Source organism: Spodoptera frugiperda, chromosome 11, assembly GCF_023101765.2.
Source record: "Spodoptera frugiperda isolate SF20-4 chromosome 11, AGI-APGP_CSIRO_Sfru_2.0, whole genome shotgun sequence".
NCBI classification, from domain to species: Eukaryota; Metazoa; Arthropoda; class Insecta; order Lepidoptera; family Noctuidae; genus Spodoptera; species Spodoptera frugiperda.
In genome coordinates, this window is record NC_064222.1 from 2,151,452 (window position 1) to 2,167,553 (window position 16,102).

Here is a 16,102-nt window from a genome sequence, read left to right on the forward strand (position 1 = left end):
CACGCGGACACGCCTGGCGTGTTCGAGGCGTAGTTATAGAAATTCGCAAGAACACGCTTGGCGTGTCGGTGGCATTGAACGTGTTAATGGAGAAATGCTACTAGTTTCGAGTCACAGAGGGACTCTTCATCATGAGCGCGAGACGCGCAGCCTACTCAATAGGGAGTAAGCTTTTATCCATTAATTTACTTGAGTAAACCATGATTTTTAGTGTTTTATTGCTTCCCCTTAGATGTGAGGTAAATAATACAAATATATCAAATTGTCTGACAATTTTATTAAAAGAAAAATATAGATAATAAATAAACATAAACATGTCAACATCAATAAAAACTGAAATGATACAAAATAATTAACAAAACTCATATTTTTAGCGTCAATGTGAAAGTTCTGGAATGAAATTTTAAGATGTTTGAGGGTTGCGTATGAAATAGACCGGACCTTAAGGCCTAGATCAGAAGCCGCCTCTCAAATACAATTCTTAAAAAGATAGAAGTGAAATGCATATTTGGAACATTAAAGTTAGTTAACCCGTTGCTTATGTGTGCAAACAGATCAGTTTGTAATCAGAAGTGGTTGGTAGAAAAATAAAAGCTTCAAGTTGATAGAAATTGGTTATGAGGCAATAGTTTAACGTTTCTGTGATTTATAAGCATCTAAGACTTATTTTTTGTCACCCTGACTCCACAAACTTGGCCCCAATGCACGCCCAGTGTGTGGAGTTGGCGCCAATGTTGGAGCAATTGAATTACTAGATACAAAAGTTGGGGCCAACGTGCGGAGCTGTGGTCACACACATGGTCATCTAGACCGATAAACCTTTTTTCAAACATATAGCAACATAACAAGAAAAATACACCAGTACATTTGACACAGAAAATTCATACAAACATTGACATAATCAGATATAAAAATATAGTAGAAAACTCTACTCTGTATATGTAGTAACAATTTATAAAAAACATTTTGTTTTTAATTCATAGTAACAACGACAGAATCGGCTATAAAGGTTCATATAAATTACAAAATGCTAATAAAAATATAGAAAAATAAACAAATAAATATTATACAGCCACAAAACCCGGTAAATAATCACATACTTATACATATTTATAATCCCGCTCTGTAATAAAATAACGGAATAAAAATAATGCAATAAATCGTAATAAATAAACAAAACCCTGGTTTTTAACAGACTAAACTACTTTTTAATACACCCCTAAAAGGGGGGAAAGCATTGATATGAATGTAAATAGTGACAGTAAAGAAAATAGTAACTTTTTCATTGTTTATGAGTTAATGTCTTAAATGTTGGCCCCCCACAAGGGTTTTCTCGTGTGTCAGGGGTGCGTTTACACCCTAATAAAAAATCACATACATATCACACCCAGATACGGAATAACAATCTGTGGATCACACATATCTATATAGTTAAGCCGCGCGGGAATCTGAACTCGCGACTCCTTGCGCAGGAGTCGGTTGCCCAACTGTTGCGTCAACGCAGTTGTAGTCTTTTTTCCCACCAATAAGGCACACATTTCGACCGAGATTTTAGTAAACTAAATAGTTGGTCGAAATACTAGATTCTCTCAAAAAGTAGTATCTAAACAAAATCATGTATTTTTACTATTAACAAAAAGTACCACTTTCTACTGTCACTGCTTACACCCATATCATCAGAGTACCGCAAAACATCCTAGCCAATTCAACATGGGCTGATACTGCCCGACCCTGGATTCGTACCCAGGATCAAAAGCTGCGCTTGCGATCGTTTATCAATAAAATATATAACAACACAAAAACAATAACTTACATTATGTAAGTTATAGAAATATATTATTTTTTGTTCACATCATAGATCAAGTTAATTCAATAATAATAGTGTTAAACACGTGATTGTAAAATAGCACTTATTACTTAGAACATAAAGACTATATTTCGACTGTTTTGTTTGAATAAATTTTGAAGACTAGAAACTTAATGCTAATTTTACTTTTTGTTCATCAAAAATGTATCTAAAGAGCAAATAAATAGAGTAGAAAATAAATTGCACAGTACCAAAACAACGTTGAAAATATTATACAAGGATACTTTAAGTATTCATAAACTTAATATTTCATGTTTTTTTTTATAACTCAATCTATGACGTCGTAGTTTTTACACCTAAAAGCAATGTATTATACTTAAAATTACAATTTCTTCGCAAGCACAGCTTTAATATTTGTACATCTACAATAAAAACGAGTCTATGAACAATTTCAATATATCTACGTATGTATGTGACGGTAGATTCTCTACAAAATTACCTTACATAACAAGCTACACTAAACATCAATCGAAATTCAACCTTATCTTTACGAGCTAAGGTTGAAAATCTTTTAAGGATACAAGTGTAGTTTTACGTGCGGTCTGCACACAAAATGCATTCTTTAAAAACCATGGTTATTTAAAAATCAATTAGCTAATATAAAAGCTATTGTGTCTCGTTGTCCAAGTCCATTACAATATATCACATTATACACAATTAAATGCGAGGTTCACGTGATTTGTACATAAATATAATAATTATAATAAAAAATCTGCTTACTTTGGTATGTTCATTGTAAAATATAAACTAGAAATCGTACTACCGTCACATAAACTAGGGAGACCTATTAAGTCGTGACGATTATGTAACAAAGTCAACAATCTAAAGAGATATGTTACAATTTTTTATAAAGACAACTACCATCAACCTACCACAAACTCTTTAACGGATTTAAAACTTTACTAACAAAGCATTAAGATTGAAAATCCATTAAAGAAGAGGATACCTTGATGTGCGTCTTTTGTTTCTTATGCCTTATTTGCACTATGCTAGCATTTTAGTCGAGTAATGAGTATTTAGTAGCTCTCGCTTAGATTTTTTCATTTGATGGGTGGACGTTTGACCGATATCTCGCCTGATGGTAAGTGATGATGCGGCCTACGATGCAGCATGTCTGCCCAAAAGCAACCTATTCACTCGGGCTTTGAAGACATCCAGATTCCCATCAGGAAACAGACTCCGGCAAAGAATTCCACTCCCTAGCAATTTGCACAAGGAAACTTGAAGCGAAGCGCTTCATACGAGTGGGAGGGATATCTACCATGTAATAATTAAGAAGTCTAATATCTTTGAAGATACGACAAAGCGAGAGAGAGCTACTATATACTCGGCACTGGACAAAAACACTAGCGCAGTGCAAACAAGGCATAAGTGATTCATCACGACTCAATAAGCAGAGACATCAATGCTAAAAAATACAAAAGATATCTCAAAAATTACTTCCAAACGTAGTTGAAAAGATCCATAATGGAATCGTAGATTGTGAACGTAATAGCTACATCGAACACTACACGACTTAACCTCGGTACCGTGCCCTTGTAGAACGCGAAGGGACCTTCCGCCTTCCATGTCTTGATGAAGCAATCCCACGTGTTCTTGTACTTGGCTGCTTCCAGACCTTGCATTCGAGTTTTGACCACGTCTATTGGTGTGTTACCGAATACTGACGCCGCTCCTGTAAGAGAAATGTGTGTGGTGAGCAAAGAAAGGGTTTACAAGGTAACTTGATTAATTTCGAGCTATGTTGGGGGCTCATAGCTGTGGTAAGTAGTCAAATGTAAAAAGATTTATATAATACAAGAAATATTTTATTTAAGAATATTTAGTAGTAAGACTTTAGCCTGTTATTTAAAAAAAAAAAACATTACTCCATCCTCTATTTTTTTTTTTTTTAGGTGGGATATTCAACCTATACATCTCTAACCTTGTGCGAGGCGAGAGGGAGTGTAAGACTCTTACTGACTAAAAACTACCCCGTTCCTACTCCTGCTTTTCGAGCTTGTCCGGATTGCAACAACCATACAGATTGACGACTACGACCAATGTTTTTGATGGATGACTTTCTACATATTGGTATATTCTTTTCTAAATTTTCAGTAACAATGATATACAATGTCCCCTTACCTGCGATACCACCAAACAGCGCGACGATGTACTTAGGCACAGGCTTGTCTCTGTCTCCGCCCTTGTACCAGTCCCTCAAGGACTCCATCACGAAGAACCGGATGGCCTGATTACTTCCCTGCTTCATCACTGTGGCTGTCACACCTTTGTACAGTCCTCCAACACCTGAGAACAAAGTAAGCAGGTTAATCTTATATACTAACTATTATAGAAAACTGATCAGGGACCTTAGTCTGCTATTACAATTGTGTCAGAATGGTTGATCATTGAGCAGTGCAAGAGGGAAGGAGCTATAAAACCTACATAGTTCCGTCCCTCTTGCACTCAGACTAAGGCCCCAGTTTGTTTGTTTGAACGCGCCAATCTCCGATTTACTGGTCCAATTTGAAAAATTCTGTTTGTGTTGGATAGTCCATTTATCGAGGAAGTTTATAAGCTATAAATCATCACGCTGCGATCAACAACAACAGAGCAGAGCGGGTGAGACCGCGCGGAAGTAATTAGTATAAGAGTGGCTATGGTGATGATGTTTCCTATTGGTCCAGATATTCTTCTAACACAGTATTACTGTAATAACACTATAATAGCCTACGATATCGGGATAAATGTGTTATTCTAGACCATAATAATAAGAATCTATCCCTATGCCAATTTGCTTTCTGTTCCACTCCGATATTTGTTTCGTTTTAGTCACCAACACATTAAACACTTTTGCATATATTTAAAAATGCTTGCTAAATGAAATAAACAATATCAATGAATGATACGTACCATCTTCCCTCACAATAGTCCGGACTCCGTGGAAGAATCCTCTGAACCTTGGCTTCTCCAGCCTCAAGTCGTTGATGAACTTGACCTTCACAGTCTCCATAGGAGTGACTGCGAAGATAGCTTCGGAAACTCCAGCGGCCAGACCGCAAGCCAATTTGCCCGTTGTCGACAATGTGCCATCTTCAGTCAGCATGTACAACCTCGCTTGTTCGAACACACCGAATCTGGAAGAGGAAAGTACTGGTTAACTCTAGAAGTCTATAAGGGTTATATTTCCTTGCAGATGTTCTGTAAACTGCCTCGTTGATCGAGTGGTCGCAATTGCGACTGTCGAGCAAGGGGGATTCCCTTGTCGGGCAAAGTATTACTTTTTTTTTTTTTATGGAACAAGCCGGCAATCGAGCAGACGTATTACCTGATGGTAAGCAATCGCCGCCGCCCATGGACACTTGAAACACCAAAGGCGTTACAAGTGCGTTGCCGGCTTTTTGGGAGTTAGGAATTTATGTTCGGGAATCGGGGATGGGGAAGATTGGGAAGGGGGAATTGGGCCTCCGGTAACCTCACTCACACAACGAAACACAACGCAAGCGTTGTTTCACGTCGGTTTTCTGTGAGGCCGTGGTATCACTCCGGTCGAGCCGGCCCATTCGTGCCGAAGCATGGCTCTCCCACACTTAAAAGGATTTACTACTATTACTAGGATTTTTTCGTTTTTCTTTGCCTACCCCTTCGGGGATAAAGGGGTGACGTTGCGTTGTATAAAAAATGTTCTGTAAAGTTGCTTTTTGAAGACATGTTTGGTCATTCACACATAAGAATTTTATTTATTGTATGCAAGATAGGTAAGTTTGGCGATATTTTTCAAGGTTTAGTTGTAAAACTGTATACATATTTGATAAAAAAATATCGCGACCGAAGAGGAATGAACCGAACATATTACGTAAATTGCATATAACTAGTAATAAGCAGATAATGCATCCGTATGTTTTATCTCAAAGACGTATTATTTTTAGTAAACAGAAAGAAGAAATCGCTATACAAGTAATATACTGTAACTTTTTCAATTATCGGTTTTAGAAACCCTAGTGGTCGGTAACAGGGTAGTGATTGAGGTCATCCAGTTCCTTGAAATAGGGTCGCTTTATTATACTGCGGCGTCAAATATGTAGGTCGAGAGGGAACCAGTGATAGCTACACAAATACAAACAGCAAACATTTCAAATGGAATTTTCATTCAACAGACTATTTGGTTCAAATATAGCTTTATTAAATGTTATATAATATTCCACGACCTTGATTTCCTTGCTTTAAGAACCGGTTACTATTTAGCACACTGACTTGTATTAACAAACAAACCAATTTACATAATACTTTGTTGTAAAGACACTCGCGACGTGACGCCTCTCGTCTAATTATATCTACCGTAAGCTATTTCACCAAAATTACGTAGGAATTATTTTTCCATCCAAACCGGTTTCATTAAAGCGTAGAATGAACAGTGAACTGTTTCCGCATTTTTATTGCTTCTTTATGGCGATAGTTCTTCCGATGTATGCACGCCTGGTACTTTCGTAGAAAGTTTTCAACGTATCACTGTTATCATTTTTTATCGTTCATTATTGAAACGATAAAAATACGTGTATATTTGATAAAACGGCATCGGTTTAAAGTAATGTTTATGATAGTACAAATTAGATGTATCCGAGTGAAGAAATATTACCAAAGAATGAATTAAGCCTATGTTACTTTACGCTTCCTAAAGCAAAGACATGATGAAATCCTGGTAGATAAAGCGAATAATTGTGAAGATAAGGGAAGATAATTCAACAAGTTTGTAAGCTATACGTGAAAACTATCTTCATAAATGTAAGTAACGCAATGCCCTGTATGTCATTGAGTTTGTTTATGCAACCTTCGACTAAGTGACACAATGAACTGTTGTTATCAGTCATTAATGCTCCACTTTGCGGTAACGTGAGATATAGGCATACCTACGTGTCGACTTTATAGTCAGATAGATTAAAGTAATGCCGTAATGCGAGGCGAGAACCGTTTACTACTGTGCAGTTATGTAATCCTGGTACTCGTAGATTTTAAGTTGAGCAATTCATGTTAGGGTTTTATTATTCTTTGGTTTAATTGGTTGTGAGTTTCTCCGTTCATGTTTTGTTGTGAATAATTAATAGCGAATTCTACTAAATGATAAATTTTTATCTCCATTTTCAGTTAGTCGTATATACTTGGTACTGCCGCTATATTGTTTTAGCTGAAGTTTGGAATTTATAAAACCACTGAGTTTTTGCAATTGTATAGCGGCATTACGTGCCGTAATGTGCACCTCTGCCTACGTTGTGGCATTGCGTTGCACTGAGTTTGTTTCCTCATTTACAGATTAAATGCATTTTAGTAATATTTTAGTCATAGTTATTATTATTTTAAGTGTATATTTACCTAATACATAGGTATTATATATTTAAGTTTTATTATAAATGCAGAACTCATCAAGGTTTCATTTTAAAATTACTTTGAGAGTGGTATTTTGCAGTCTATCTACAAAGTAAACATACATTAATTGTTTAATTTCATAACATTTTTATTTGAAAGCCAAAACTAATTTCGTACATGACGAACGGTTTCGCAAATATATCTTTACTCCGGAAATATTTATCTATCACGTGTGAGTATAAATAAATACAGAATAAGTAGCAATGTCGACAAAAGGTCAAGGTGATTAATAATATCAATATCAGTAGCAATTGGATATCTAGTAGCTGGGTGGCTAGGCAGTAATTGGCTGAAACGATTCTGTCTAGCTAGATAAAATAGTATCTATGATCTATTTGGTATACGCGTATCATCTATTTGTTGAAACAGTGAAAGACTTTGCGGGAAAAATACTTAGTAAATGGTACGTTTACTTTTCACTTAGATAACTTTAAACAGCCATCATAATATCAATCTTCAATTTTCTTTATCGCCTCTATATTTTTTAAGTCAGGTTTTATCCCTAAAACCTTCTAAGTCTGAAAAATACTATGCTGAAAACCGCATCAAAATCGGTTCAGCCAAACGCGAGATAATCGCGCATAAACATACATACATACAGGTCAAACTGAGAACCTGCTTTTTTGAAGTAGTTTCATTAAAAAGTAAACTTTCTGATACCCAGTAGTTTCAAAACCTGTCTAGAATATAAATAAACAGATCAAATCTTTGTTCTAAACAATAATATTACACATCACGAGTTTCCTTACTCTCCATGGAAACAACATACATGACATAGCACATTCTAATCACTACACAAACAAGCCATTGTCGCCCATTGTTTCAGTCGCCGCTATGATGGCTATATCAGATAAAAATAGCGATTTTTTTCATACTTTTGATAGGAAAACAAAGCCACACGACATGTATTAGAGCAATTCATCATTTTGATATCAGCATATTCAAACTTGGGGGGTATTTGTGGTACAAGAGTTGCGTTCAAATTACGCACTAGTGAAATGCTAAATATAAACAGAATACTTGGTTTTTTTTTGTTTTTTGAGGGGTGAAAATCATCTAATGACTTCGCCCGCCTTGGGCGCAGCGAGATCTCTCGCGTTTAAAAACCACCCTGTTCCTACTCCTACTTTTCGAGCCGAAGCTCCAGTAAACCTGCTAGGTAGTCCGCAGCTCCGGAGAATACTTCACGTTGGGTGCAAATAAGCAGTCGGATCACCTGATGGTAGGCAACCAGAACATCACAGGAGTTTACGACTTTTTCATAGACGGAAACATATTAAACGAGGCAATTATTTAAGTGATTAGAGTATCATCTTTATTGCAACCGAATAGGATGCATATAATAGAGAGATAGATTAGGTTAAGTAGGGACACGGTACGCCTTATTTCTAAACTGGTCTAACTAATCTTATCATTAACTCTAGTAAAACAAGCATAATGTCACAAGTTGCGTAATCTTAACACATTTAATTGCATAGTGATTGAACCCTGGGCTCCCCTAGTCACACGGCACTAGGTGCACAAGTACTAATTTAGTACTAATTTATTCTACGGCACTAAGATTGATTAAAGCAGACTTATTACACTTTACAAGTGGTGGGCAAAGTACGAACTGCGCACCATTTCTGTATACCTGGTACTATGTTTCGCGATCATATATTTTTGAAGGATTCTAAAGATTGGCAGAAGAATAAGGAATCGAGAATTTAAGGTTTTATATTGTACATCATTGATTTCATAATTTAAAGTTTTTACGGGGACCATCCTAAAACGGAGTGCCCGTGATACGATACAACAAACTACGCAAAATGAGTTTAATAGATATATTTTAGACTTTATAGTAATTTGGGGCATCACACTTAAATAATAGTTAGTCGACATAGCAACAGAGGAAATATCAAGATGGTTTCAAGGCAGATTATGGATTACTTATGACTCAGTGAAGTGATACTCAAAACGCTCGTTAATCGTGTCGTCGACTACCAAAATCATAAAACGCTTAACGGCTTATGACAACCTGGTACTTTATCCTTATGACTTTGTTTGTTATTACGGCCTACAAGTTTGTATTTTATCTTTTATTTATCTATCTATCAGTTTAAGCACGCTATCTTCAAATATAAACGTGACTTCAAAACTGAGAAATTGTTATCAGACTGCAGTGGAGCGTTACAACAAAATATTTGGTCTTTCGAAGATGAAGTGTTAAACGAAAATAAAATCTGACTGATAAGGTCTTATTCATTTGTTATTCCCTGTTTGTTTGTATAGTGTGTTATCAATGTTGAAATTGAGAACCGAATCACGGAATACTTTCTGGCGCAGTGAAATGCACACTTGTAAGCTACTATGAAATTATGAACGCCTGGTACTTGAGCGTTGTACTCAACATCTATTTTTGTCAGTTATGCAACCGAATGTCTGGAGAAAATTGTTTTCACTTGGTGAATAATGATTATAACTTCGCTCGGCGCAGTAGCTGTTACTAACAACAAATTCTGTTATCATTTGTTTAATTACTCTAATACTAATTCAGTGGCCGATTATGATTAAAATGGATAACATTGATGACGTAATAAATTACTAAACAGTTTTAATTTCATGAAACTGGAAAACCTTCATTGTCCGATAAATTAATGAAGTGTGTTATAATTAGTTAAACTCGTGAGAATTACTTTAGAACTAGTTAAAAAGTTATGTGAGTAAGCCGTAGTATACAAAATTAATTTCGCGTTATTATTTTTTAATACTTTATTGCATTGAAAAGCACAATTCGTTTTTGATCAAGGAAACAAGTTACTATACAAAAATATTAGTATAAACTATGCAGGCATATTTTTATATGGAATAGGGGCAAACAAGCAAGCCTGCTTCACCAGAGGAATCGAAAGAGCGTAAGGCCAGGACTCCACCAAAGCGGAGACGAGACGAGCGGAGAGGAGATGTTTTTAAACAACCAATAGAATTGAGTTATTGACACGTCTCCTCTCCGCTCAGCTTCAGTGGAGATCGCTGTGCGGAGATGTGTAATATTTGTATGTCGCGATGGAAGCGGAGATGTGAGCTGTGCGCGGACGACGCGCAGTGGAGACGAGAGATGTGAGCGGCGTGCAGTGAGCGATGTCACCCTCCCCCCTCTCGCCCGCTAGCAACCCGCAGAACCCCGCGCGCGCGCCGGCCGGCCATCTTGCTAGTACCGTGCGCACAGCACACAGCACACCGCACACATCTCCGCTTTGGTGGAGTCCCGCGAGCTGAAAAACATCTCTTCTCGCACAGCACACAGCACACCGCACACATCTCTGCTTTGGTGGAGTCCCGGCCTTACCAGTCTTTAAAAATTTATGTGCAAGCTTACCTGACAGCAGACTTCGGTATGGATCCATAGATGAGCACACTGAGTCCTCTGTATAGGCCGAATACTCCATGAGATTTGACAGTCTTCTTGATGCAGTCACCGATGCCTGTGTACTTCTTAGAACCTCCTGGAAGATGGAGAGGAATAATTGAGTTTCTTTCTTGCTTTTATACAGAAGAGATATGTGCTTTTATTATAGGGGGATGTATGTTCTAAAACTGCAAACAACCGCCGTATTCGGACAGCAATTTCCATTAAACTTTGGGGAAAATAAACTTTGGGATCGCCAAGCAGCTTGCCAAGCGCGAGGAATATCGGAATCCACTGCGCTGATCCGCTGAAGCCCTTAAGACGACATAAGAAAAATGTACCATATCGCATAGGGCAAATATAAATTCGTTTCTCGTAGCTTCACGACTGCGTTCAAAATAAATAGGAACACCATCTTTCTATCTCTGGATCGCGACTGCATTTAATGTGCATACAACTGTTTTTGGCTATAAAAACGCCACCCGACAAGTCGTAAATTGCTACAGTGGAGTATTTTCAACATGGATATATTTATAAATAGAGATATATTTACTTAGTATATTTATAATCCGACGTAGGCGAAGATAACTGCTCTTTTTAAAATGCTTGGCTGCACTAGGAGTCGTCTTAAATATAAACCTTTTTTTTACGATCTGGTGCAGTGAGATATACAGTTTTCAACTGAGGTGTAATTGGAATTAAATGGTAATGAAATTATTTATGTTGTATTGTTAGGCTTGTTCTTTATAGCCAGTTGTGTACCAAACACATTTTTACATTAATGTGGTTTTTTTTTTGAGGGGGTAAATCATCCAATGACTTCTTCCGCCTTGGGCGAAGTGCGAGGGAGTGTCAGACTCTTACTAACTGAAAAACACCCCATTCCTACTCCTGAGTTTCGAGCCGGAATCCCAGTAAACCCGCATGGCAGTCCGCAGCTCCGGATCACATTAATATCGACTAGCACCGTGTTTTTACTTCCACAGTCTGTTCCGTTCTGACTATAAAAGTCAGTCATGGGATGGGGCAAATGATCGGATGGACCACTTAATGGTAAACGACAGTGACATGGACACTGCAATACCAGAGGATTTACATGTCAGTTAAAACGTTAAAGCGAGGTTGTAGTCTTGTAATCGGCTAGTAATGCTGAAATAAACAATGCTCCCTTTATAGGGAGAAAGAAGGCGTGGTGGCGTTACACTTTGGACTACCTATAAACACGAACAGTCTACGGTCAAGGCTGGTCTCAATATGTACCGTACGTTACACATGACATAGAACCACGTGATATATATCTATTTAGTAGTCGTTGACCATGGCCGAGTTATTCTGAGGTTAAATTGTATAGGTTCATTGGAGAGCTAGTGCTTGTTTTAAGATAGCGGAATTGCAACAATTCGCTGCAAGAGAGAGTCGATAGATGTATTTTTATTTTTTGGGTAGACGACCTGATTAAGGATGCAGGTCGCTTCCAAGTGGTCTATTTCGAAGTCATTGAGGGAACTGATATGATGATGATAAAGACGAAAGTGTATTAGTATAATTATTTCTTTGGTTTTCTTTCATATCGCAACGGATTTTTTAGGGTGATATACCACCAGAGATGTGCTATGCTGTTGTGGATACGTTTCCACATAAATTAACACTGTTGAAAACGGGTTTAACTAAAATAACTAATATGTTTTTATACGGAAAGGTGCTTGCTATGAATGGTTTCCTTATTATCGATACATCGCATACATTTGACTTTGACTTTGATATTGGCTTTCAATGGATATATGATTCGTGTCGATTTGGGAATCGTGGGTGGTGTCGAGTCTGAGTGAAACAGTGGTTAAGTTAATATATTCAATAGTTTTGTTATTTCTCCTCTTTTACCGTTAATCTAACAGATAAGACAATATTATTATTTATGCCACGGATCTGACTATCAAATGCGATATCAAAGTTAACATGACAACAACTGATAAAGACAGTGGATATCAGTCAAAACACCTAATATTTGTGACGGGATACTGTTAATTTTCTATATTATACTTATCATTTAGGCCAATTTACATACAGGTGGTTTCATAGGATGATCCAGCATTGATGGAATTGTTATATTAGACTAGCTGGCCTGGCAAACTTCGTAAAGTCAGCGTCAAAAGTAGATGAGATTTTCAAAATCACTGTACATTATATCACCCATAAGTCGCTCAACAAGATGGGCGCCAGTATTCAATGTACCACCTCAAACATATTTTTCGCACCTAATAAACCTTCCCTAGACATCTACATATAATTCAAGACCGAAATTAGCAAAATCGGTCCATCCGTTCTCGAGTTCTAGCGAGACTAACGAACAGCAATTGATGTAAGAGATACAGATGAAAGTTTAAGCAACTAGAAGGAACGAGGAAACTATTGCTTTGACGTCGTGATCAGCTTTAATTTACTTCGACAGCAAAATTCTTAGCAATATGAAATCTGGGAGTGATATAGATAGCACTACTTATGAACTAGAAATGCGTCCAAAGTACGTCTGTAGTTCCTATAATATGTCACTTATATGTAAATGGCGATAAGTGGGCGGACTATACGTGCACATCCGCCGACAATATCAAGGAATAAAAATCGTGATACAAGTAAATTAGACCTTTATCAGATTTTTCCAGTTTCAAAACATGATTATTGGTATTTTTTGGGGATTTGGCTGTTTCAGAAGCAGAAGAAGAATAGCAATTTCTTATTAGACCTATTAGTAGTATGATGAAAGAGGAGTGGTATTTATGTTGTTGTTTTTATGTTGGTAAAAAAGATGGAGGACTTGATGAGAAAGCTGACCAAGCCTACACATTAAAAAAAACCATTTTCATAGGCTTAAGAAAATTGCATTCATCGGTTGTTCATTGTTTTTATTAAAAATTGATGTAAGTAGATATAAAAAATATGTATTCAAATCATCCAGTTGCCATAATAATCATTTACGTACATTGATAGGAAAAAACAACATAATAATGACACTTACACAAAACAGAAGCAAAAAAAAAGATTATTGTACAAATTCTCATTAGATATGTACATAATTTGATTTCAATTAAGTTATCATTGTAATAATTCTGTCAGTTAACAGTAGAAAAGATAGATAAATTACATTATAATAGTTATTTATATTAATAAGCATTTTAATTTAATGATTAGGCATTTTTTTATTACCATTAGTTATAATGTTTTAAATTTTTATAATGCAATCTATTTATCAATTTGTTTTTTTTTTATTTGTAACTATTGGTATTTAAAAAAGTTCTTATTCTTAGACCATAGATAATTATTTTGTAATTAGAATCCTGAGATTTTTTTATGTAAAGCAACTATTGTTTTGATATCAATTATTAAGAAGGCTAGGTAATAGGTATACACAACTCAAATCTACTGCATAGTTGGATTAGTCTTTATAAGTCAAGTGTTATTTTTATTAATAGAGTGGTTCAATACTGACATACCTATCCAATAAGGAAAAATATCTACATTGAAAATAAATACCCATATTGGAGGTTGAAACTAAAATCTTTGCCAGTCCAATTGGTACTCAAGATCAACATTCTTATTAGATTCAACTTGAAGTTAGAATTAATTATTACCTTAAACAAACAATGGTAAAATAATGAAGTAAGTTGCCTACTTAAATTGACAGAGGTCGCGAGTTCAACTGTCTCTTGAATAAATAAAAGTTTAAAACAAAATAAGATTCATAATAGATCAGTCAAATATTTTTATTCCAATACATATTTCGGCGTTATTGAAAATATATTGGTAATTAATAGGTAGAAGTGCTCCGTCATTTGAGATAGTTTAGTATCGCGGCAAAGGAAACAGCCTTGAATAATAGAATTTTATTTGCCTGTTCTGACATAACATGATACGGACCAAAGTCCAACGTAGGTACAAATATTTTCTACCACAACTCAAGAGATATCGAGCGATCAACTCGAAACTATTTGTTTCCGAATACCCCAAGGTTATCTAACCTACAATTTATTTAAGTTAGACTAATTAAAATCTCACTGTAATTAATGATATTTTACACCAGGAAACAAACGAATATCGGCCCGATATTAAATGGAACAAAAATATCGAATGACGTCCGAACTGGTAGTATTTTTAGCAAAAAGTTTTTATACCTGCCGCGCGATGTTTACAAATATGTTAGAAGAAAGCACCACCTAAATATCGATTTGTGAATGAAATTAATTCATTTTTAGTATAAGAGTAGAGTAAACTAACCTTTTTCGTCTAATTGCAGCTGTGTTTTTACATATTCCGTCGGGAATGTTATACAAATTTCAATGCCGCCAGTTATACCGCCGGCCACAACACCTTTCAAACCCTTTGATTTTTCGCCAGCCGCAGCCGCTGCACCAGTTTCCGACATCCATGGCCTAGAGAAAGGATTTTTAAATGCTACAGGTCTATTAGACATTATTATTTTCTTATTAGGCACTTGTCGTTTACGACAGCGGCTGCGTCGACTTCCCCCTTTGACACTATTTCCAAAACTAATGGGAAAATGGAAATGTTTTGGATTTTCGAGGTAATTTCCACTACAGTGTTGCAAGTGTAAATCAAAATTACCAATATAAAACATCTTTCACTCAGCAACAATGAACTAAATTAAATAAAAGTATTTCGATTCATTTGTATAGGTGAGCAAAAACTGGGAAGAATAAGTTTGTCATCATGGATAGATTTTGGGGCATCTATTTATCTAAATGACAGTGGCGTAGCGTAGTGGGGGCGGCAGGGGCGGCCCGCCCCGGGCGGCACTTTTTAGAGGGCGGCAAAATTAAACAATAAATAATATTATTTTTTTTGTAAATTTTTCAATCATTTTATTTTTTTCGCAACTAGTGATCGGAGAAAGTAGTGATAGTGGGGATGGAACCTTAAACGAGTGGTCCTGCCCCGAGAACTTCTAGACAGAGTCGAGCCTTGGTTCCTAAAAAAGGCGATCGAACAAATCCGATAGCCATAACTTCCTCTTCTCGAAAATAATGGAGTCCATTATCAACTGCCAGCTCTTGCGGTACCTAGAGGATCACCAGCTACTCAGTGACCAACAATACGGTTTTCGTAAAGGTCGGTGGGCTGGGGATCTTCTGGTTTACCTGACACACCGTTGGGCACAGGCGATCGAATCTAAGGGGGAAGCGTTGGTAGTTAGCTTGGACGTGGCGAAAGCCTTCGCCCGGGTTTGGCATAAAGCGTTTCTTTCGAAGCTTTCTTCCTATGGGCTTACCGAGAAATTGTGCGAATGGGTCTACTGCTTCCTTGCAAACAGAAGCATTTAGGTCGTTGTCGACGGGGACTGCTCCGACTCTCTGTCTGTAAACGCAGGTGTCCCTCAAGGCTGCGTGCTATCACCTACCCTGTTCCTCATCCATATCAATGATATGTTGCAA

General features: G+C 36.7%; 1 protein-coding gene across 1 annotated transcript; it reads right to left on the reverse strand.

Moving 5' to 3' along the window:
* Positions 1–257: 257 nt before the first annotated feature.
* Positions 258–15,209, reverse strand: LOC118274561 (putative tricarboxylate transport protein, mitochondrial). Its single transcript, XM_035592126.2, has 5 exons — positions 14,928–15,209; positions 10,629–10,755; positions 4,763–4,986; positions 3,992–4,156; positions 258–3,542 (listed from the first exon to the last, which is right to left on the reverse strand). The coding sequence occupies exons 1-5, from the start codon at positions 15,121–15,123 to the stop codon at positions 3,304–3,306; spliced, it is 951 nt and encodes a 316-aa protein (XP_035448019.2). The 5' UTR covers positions 15,124–15,209; the 3' UTR covers positions 258–3,303.
* Between the last annotated feature and the right edge of the window lie 893 nt (positions 15,210–16,102).

Excerpts from the sequence above, each read along its gene's own strand:
- LOC118274561 (XM_035592126.2), bottom strand. The coding sequence starts at position 15,123 with ATGTCTAATAGACCTGTAGCATTTAAAAATCCTTTCTCTAGGCCATGG. Across the intron at positions 4,157-4,762 it reads GACTATTGTGAGGGAAGATG|GTGTTGGAGGACTGTACAAA; the intron begins GTACGTATCATT and ends CTTTGTTCTCAG. Across the intron at positions 3,543-3,991 it reads GCTGTTTGGTGGTATCGCAG|GAGCGGCGTCAGTATTCGGT; the intron begins GTAAGGGGACAT and ends TTTCTCTTACAG.